At 40.0% G+C, this 7,127-nt stretch overlaps 1 protein-coding gene across 1 annotated transcript in view; it reads left to right on the top strand.

Moving 5' to 3' along the window:
* Nucleotides 1-1,595, top strand: part of LOC101853384 (zinc finger CCCH domain-containing protein 13) — a gene marked incomplete in the record, with an annotated part of 41,413 nt that extends 39,818 nt beyond the window's left edge. Inside the window, 1 exon segment of the mRNA XM_013082116.2 lies at nucleotides 1,364-1,595. Within this exon segment, the coding sequence (XP_012937570.1) occupies nucleotides 1,364-1,539 (176 nt within the window).
* Between the last annotated feature and the right edge of the window lie 5,532 nt (nucleotides 1,596-7,127).

Here is a 7,127-nt window from a genome sequence, read left to right as displayed (position 1 = left end):
ATTGCATCAATAGAAAACCTAGAAATTTGTCCCCAGCGTCGATTTTTGGCCAATATCTGCATTTGTGGATGGTGAGAAGTAACTCATTTTGTCAGCACGCCTCACAAATGTCTCACCTTCATATATATCGAACGGTAGCCAAAATATGTCTGACGAATTTTAAAAGTGACCTTTTGAAAATGTAATTTATAGAGACAATTCTTGAATTGCACCAAATGTGAAGCTCACAAAATAACAAACTTTACTTTAAACGTCACCATTCAGTGTCAGATCTGTAACAGGCATCGATGATCATGGTTTGCCACTCATTTCTCTGCTTAAAAAAGAAAAACTATAATCATATATTGTCTTGGTCTTTCCCCGTCACCTATCTGTTCAAGTTCTGTAAGTAGCGTAAGTTGTTCCTGTGCTGCTCTGCCTCGCTTTCCCTCTATTTTTCCAGTATTCAAAGCCCTTAATGGTCACTTTTAAGCACAAAGGGGTTATCCCGAAAAATGCTGTTCTGGGAAATTCAAAGGTAAAGTTTTTGGACCCTTCCTCAGTTTCTTAAAAGACAAGGAGAGCTTTCTCTACAACTAAACAGATATACACACAAATGAAATCTGACTTCTCCTGTCGGTAGGGCAATGCCCGATTTTGGTGTAGGTCAAGATTTCCGGAAATCCCCGAAATCTAGGTTAGCCCGCTTTGTCCTTAAAAGCGACCAATTATGTCTATTCAAGGTCACAGAAACTCTTCCTATTCCTAACTGTTTTTATCAGTCAGCGGCCCACACAGGCTTCTGTGAGTACTGCCTCATTTGATATCTTTTCAGTCCATGAAATTGTCGAGCCTCTCAAAAAATTACGTTACGATTGCTTCTAGTGTACATGTATTTTCATTATGTTTGATAAGTGTCATTCAAATAACCTCTCCCCTCCTTTTCCTTAAAACATCTCTTTCCACTCATCCCCTTCCCTTTTAAAAGCCAGGTATTTATGTTTGTACGTTTTTCATTCCTTTACGTTGTTTTTCCTTTGTACTTCATTCAACAGATACTCACCTCTCGCCTACCCGCCCTGTTCCACCCCTCTCTACACGCCCCCCCCCCCTCTTTCTCTCTCTCCCTCTCTCTCTCTCTCTCTCTCTCTCTCTCTCTCTCTCTCTCTCTCTCTCTATCTGTCTCTCTTTTCCTCCCTCTCTTTCTCTCTCTCTCTCTCTCTCTCTCTCTCTCTCTCTCTCTCTCTCTCTCTCTCTCTCTCTCTCTCAACGAAAATACAATGTGTTTCCCCTATTATTCTTCGTTCTTCGATCTCCAAGGGAAACAATTCGTGGAATTATGGTCGAGAGCGATGGAAAAACTCAAACATTTTTCCTTCCACAGATACGGGAACAAACAGGGGCACCTCCAGACAGCGAAATAGCCGTATGGCGTCTCCTGATCTGACTCTCGGTTCAGACTTTGAGGTGGACGACGAAGATGAAACGGAAGACGACATCTTTGAACGGTTGAGAAAGAAATACAACATTAAAATCGACAGTGACGAAGAAGACATCTAATCACCCCCAAGCTGTCAACATTTCATGGAGTTATACAAATAAATGTATACATATATTTTTATTGTTTTTTACATTTCATCATGCCTGTTTCTTTGTTACATGCTACCCCCCCCCCCCCCACACACACACACACCCACCCACCTTTCCCACACACAAAGTGACCTCACGTTTGGTCACGTTTAAGGACAAGCGGGCTAACTCAGATTTTGGGGGTTTCCAGAAATCTTGACCTACATGAAACTCAAAGTGGGCATTGGCCTACCAATAGGAACAGTCTGGTGTCATTGGTGTGTGCATTTGTTTTTGTAATTGTAGAGAAAACTCTCCTTGTCTTTTAAAGAACCTGAACAAGGGTCCAAAACTTTACCTTTGATTTTCTCAAAACAACATTTTTCGAGATAGCCCCTTTGTGCTTAAAAGCTACCGTTTATGTTCTGGCATTATAGATCTAGATAGTCTTATACATCAATCTGCGTCTGTGGTGTATCGGGCTGGCTCTTCGCCGTAGCTCAAAGAGCACATAAGTTCAATGCCCGCTGTTGGGAAGATTTTGCTGGAGCATAATATCTCTTTCATCCATGGTTGGCCCGGTCAAGCAGAGTCGATAAAGCCCGCCCCCTAAATGATCTAACTTGTGACAATTCGGGCATACTATAATATGTACAATTATCTTGATGTCGATTCATTCAGGAAACTCACAATATTTTCATCCATAGTGACAAGGATGAGAAATGATGCACTCACAAACAACAAACAAAACGTTTGTTCAAGTATTCAATGCAAATAGTATGGGTGACCTTCTTTATAGTTTAACAGGTGCTAAGTTTAAGAAATTCTTCTATATTATTCACTTGTTTTATCCTGTCCCACGTCCGCCATTATGCCTTCGAATACATTTAATGTGTTATCACAATTTGCACTCATACAGAAAATACTGTGTAAAAATGACAATATTGACAAAATTTGACAATATGCCTTCTCACAATAATGTCTTTTACTGCATCAACTGTCTATCCTTATAATAGACATGTCATTTTTGTCTGTACTCACTAAGTGCGCGTGCGATTCAGAGTGTAGTTGAGGAAGTGAGCGAGCGAGAAAAAGAATGGATTTATACACTGGGCATGGTTGAATTCAAACACGTGTGGTGTAGCAGGAAAAAAAGATAATATTTGCAATGAATCATGCAGAATTTGTTGACTTTTACACTTCCAATGTTGATATGCTGTTGAAAGATTAGATTTATCATACCTGCTCGGAGAGAACGCCGGTGGACAGCAGACAGGCTATGTGTAACACAGTGACTCGTCTAAAGCGCCTGTTTGGTTTTTTTGTGTATCACATCCCATGGGAGGCTCACAATACTTCACAAAGATTTCATTGTCAGGGCGACACATTTCTATTAACCATCAACGCCCCCTACACCTCCCTTTCCCTTGTCTTTTTTCCTTCGGCTTACAAAGGTGTAGCCTTCTAGGTGCAAATCGTTTAAGTTCTCGTATTCCGTCTCTGTCAGCTTCCAAGTGCCCGTTTGCCATGAGATGGCGGGAGGATAAGAGGGCGTAACACCTTGTTGAGGATAGAACTTCCAGACTGGTGAAGCCAAGAGTCCAAACTTGCAGCACTTTTGTGCAGATTCCAACGTCTTACCGTTGGATCTGAAGAGCATTGAAAATACACAAGTCTTGAGGAGAGTCAGGCGGGAATGAAAGCCTCGACATTAATCTATACTTATTATATTTGTGAAAGTTCGTCACTTTGGCCGCCTAAAACTCCCGAACCACTTAACTCTCGAATTTGACAAAATTAATGGTGGTCCAAAATCATTTAAAGGGTGCACTGTTTCACTGAGGAGACTGATGTCACTGCAGTTTAATTTTCAGTTTTTCATTAGTTTCGTTAAGATCTAATCTTAGAAAAGTCCGTCTTCTAAGACGCCATTGTAGCAAGTGAGGTTTCCGTTCACTAGCCGTGTGCACTGGCTCCACACCTTTGAAATTCTGGAGTGTACAACCTCGAAATGGAATAGAGAATCAATCTATACATCTAATATATATTTGGCAATTTGGAAACACATATGCCACTTTTCTCTCAAGATTTATTGCTCCATCCCAGTAGAGTGTAAATATAATAGGCCAATGACTTTCAGTTGTTGTTAATGCACCGATCATTGCTTTCATCGAAAGGGGGCCCAGCTAGTTGTATAATAAAATATGTCTTTGCAAACAGTGCTTTCCCAACACATAAAGAGCTCACACACAAAGATAATGTGATCATGAATATAGAGTTTCAAACACCAAGGAGAACTCACCCAGGATCATGAAAAGCTGGTTATCATAATTTCGTTGACTTGTGTTGCACGTAAAATGGAATTATGATACAAACTTTTCACAGCTAGTATTTTGAGCACTTATGGCACCAACATTCGCTTAATAATGGCATTCTTCTTTTGGGCTAACACGTGAACAGTTAGTAGCTATAAGCAACGAAAAATTATAATTACATCTATTCATAAATCTTCATTTCTACTGATGATAGCTACCATAAGACAGCGTCCATGAAGTGAAATAGAAAGGGGAGAAAAAAAACACACAGAAAGGCTCAGACCCTTTTATGTCCATATAACAACACACAAATGTGTCTATTACTCTATAATAATATTGTATCCTACAGTAGGGTTTTAAGCAACAGACTTAATAGTTGCGAACCATTCACATCGTCAAAATACACTCTTGTTTATGCATGAGCGGGGATTTTTATACCCCCCCCCCCTTCCCATGCTATTTAAGGCATGTACAGCTGTCTCGAATTCGAACCCGTCTCTTTCATATCATGTTGCTACTGGTATTGTTCTGATTCCATGCGTATCCTTGTAGAATAAACAAAGACTAGTACAGTACCACAGTCTGTTTCCTTAACTGTTTTATTGTCTTTTTAATTATTATTAGGCTTTGGTGGTTTTGTTCGTTTGTTTGTTTGTTTGATTTTCCTCACCAATACAAACAAAGTCATTAACCCTTCATTGCTAGGGGGGTGTTCGTTAAGTAATGGATTGTGAATGGTTATGATTTTCCATATGTCCTCTAATTTTCTTTCACCGCTCTCTTTTATCTCTATTATATTCATCCTCTCTCTCTCTCTCTCTCTCTCTCTCTCTCTCTCTCTCTCTCTCTCTCTCTCTATCTCTCTATCTCTCTATCTATCTATCTATCTATGTCTCTCTATCTATCTATCTATTTATCTATCTATCTATCTATCTATCTATGTCTCTCTGTGTGCCTTTCTGTCTGTCTCTATATTGCATTTCCATGTCCTCAAGATGATGTCTGGGTTTACTGACTTCAAGAAAATGACTTTTTTAAAGCAAGTTTTTTTACATCACCATCGACACTAGATACTTTAGCCGGCGGGTTTCAGACCCTGTCTGTCAGGGCCAACCCGGGTTGACAGGGATACATCCCCAGCAAAAATATCGAGATAATCGAAGAAAATTTTATCCCTACACAGGAATTTTAACTCGAGCCTCCTGGACCTGCGTGAGACAGAGAAGCGCCAAAACCGCTAGACCAGAGACGCCGGTGAAATGCCTCTCTGTATTGGAAAGTCAATTTATTTCCCTTTTGTAGAACTTCCCAGATACCAACGCTCGCTAACGATTATTGACTCGTGCATGATTTGTCGACCTCCAACAAATCAATAGTATTGACGGTTTTGCCCTAGAGATCGAGCAAGCGGCTCCTCGACCTGTGAACATCAGAGAAACTCTGTTTGTTCCACCCGCATATTATGGATTGCTCAAAGGTCATTCCCCCTTCTGGATAACCTCAAACTCAAATGTTATAGTTTCATGAGCGTCGACAATCTGTTCAAATGTAATTCCAGAGAGCAAAATTTTTCAGGAGAGAGAGAAATAGATGTCATCTTTCTAAAGCAATTGTATCAGCATTAAGCAGCCTATTTTTTATTTTTTTTAAATTCGTTTTTCAACGTTTAGAATTGGAATTTCGATAAAAACATTTCTTGAGTAACTGCAACCGATACTACAGATTAGGAAAAGGTAATTTTGAAAAAATGTTGACTTAGCATATCGGAACAGCTGCTCGACGACATGCTGGTCAAACACGGTCTTCTTAAAACACCTCTTTGCCAAAGGAATCTTTGACTGATTAATGATAAATTAATGTTTCACACACCCCTTCGACACATTAAGAGGATTTAGTAGGAAGGCTGTTTGGACAACCAACCACTGCTGGATGAGATATAGTGTTCCAGTTGAAAGCAACGGTACATGATAAGGCAGAGATAGGCGCCCTCACAGGGGAATAAAGCTTACATCTCCCATGTGTAAAGGGGGAGAAGTTAATCATTATACCATACATTGGTTAGTAAGCTTTGTTAGGGTTTTTTTTCTAGAGATTCTCTTAGATCTAAAGGGGGGGAAATGTTGTAAAAAGTCAGAAAAAAACAAAGCGATAATACAGAAGAAGAACCCTGAAGCAAGCGTCTTCGTTACCTGCTACAATAGCTTTTTAAAAAGTCACAAAGAGCGTTGCTACTATAATGTGACCATCGAGTCTTCTTGGACAGATTTTTTTTTAACACTGGAGGCCAAGTTGGGGTGGACGGGGGCAGAGGGAGAAGCACTCTAAAGAAGAGCGACAGACGATGAAGAACAAGGTTCTTGTACATGTCGGCTGCCTCCCTCCCCTGGAATTCTACCCAATGAACCATACACCACTAGCACATTGCATTACTGCGATAATGACTTTACACACTTATAAAGACTAGGGCTTAGAGACAGAGGTATGTGAGGCGTGACGAGTTTGAGAAGCCAAGTATTAGCAAGAACTGGTGAAACGTATCTTATACCTGTTGCGTTTTGGACGAGAGAACTGACCACTTCAACGATTCTGGACACTATATTTTGTACAAGATTGGGCTGAGACTGAAATTTAGATAAGCCCTAGTTCGAAGAAAATGAAGGCAGTGTCATTTTCGAGAAATGAGGAATACGGTGAATAAAAGGAGCAAGGAAAGAGATGGAGAAGGGTAGAAGAGTATAATTGTGCGGGTAGAGGGAGGTAATCCCGAATTAATACATTCAGCAATAGTTAGATAACATTGATAACGCATACCCTACCACATAAAAATGCTCATCTATTTTCAGTATCTTGTTTCTTTTTTTATCTCCAGGCCTTTGGGATTTTCCTCAAAGTAACCATGAGCCCAGATATAGTATGTAGGCTCCAAAACGTGAAAAACTAGGACAAATGAAAGCATTTTAAGCTGGCAGTAAGAAATGAGCATTCATCAAACGTTTTCTCTACAGCACAGTTAGCAGGGCATGGACAAATTGAACAAAGCACATGGGTGGACGGAATGTTTTGCATGTGCACATGCCTTATAGTGTCTTATCTAGTCAAAAAAGAAACAGAATGGTTGGATCATGTCTCATAATTTGAAACTTTAGTGTTTATTTGTACCACGACTACTGACAGATTGCAAGTAATGCTTCGAAATATTTTTTCATTGACATAGAATTAGATCATTTAGGAGGCAAAGTGCTTCCAACTATGCCTACTACAACC

The sequence above is a fragment of the Aplysia californica genome, unplaced genomic scaffold (genome assembly GCF_000002075.1).
Source record: "Aplysia californica isolate F4 #8 unplaced genomic scaffold, AplCal3.0 scaffold00159, whole genome shotgun sequence".
NCBI lineage: Eukaryota > Metazoa > Mollusca > Gastropoda > Aplysiida > Aplysiidae > Aplysia > Aplysia californica.
The sequence above is the reverse complement of the archived record's forward strand: the minus strand, read 5'-3'. Positions and strand labels throughout refer to the sequence as shown.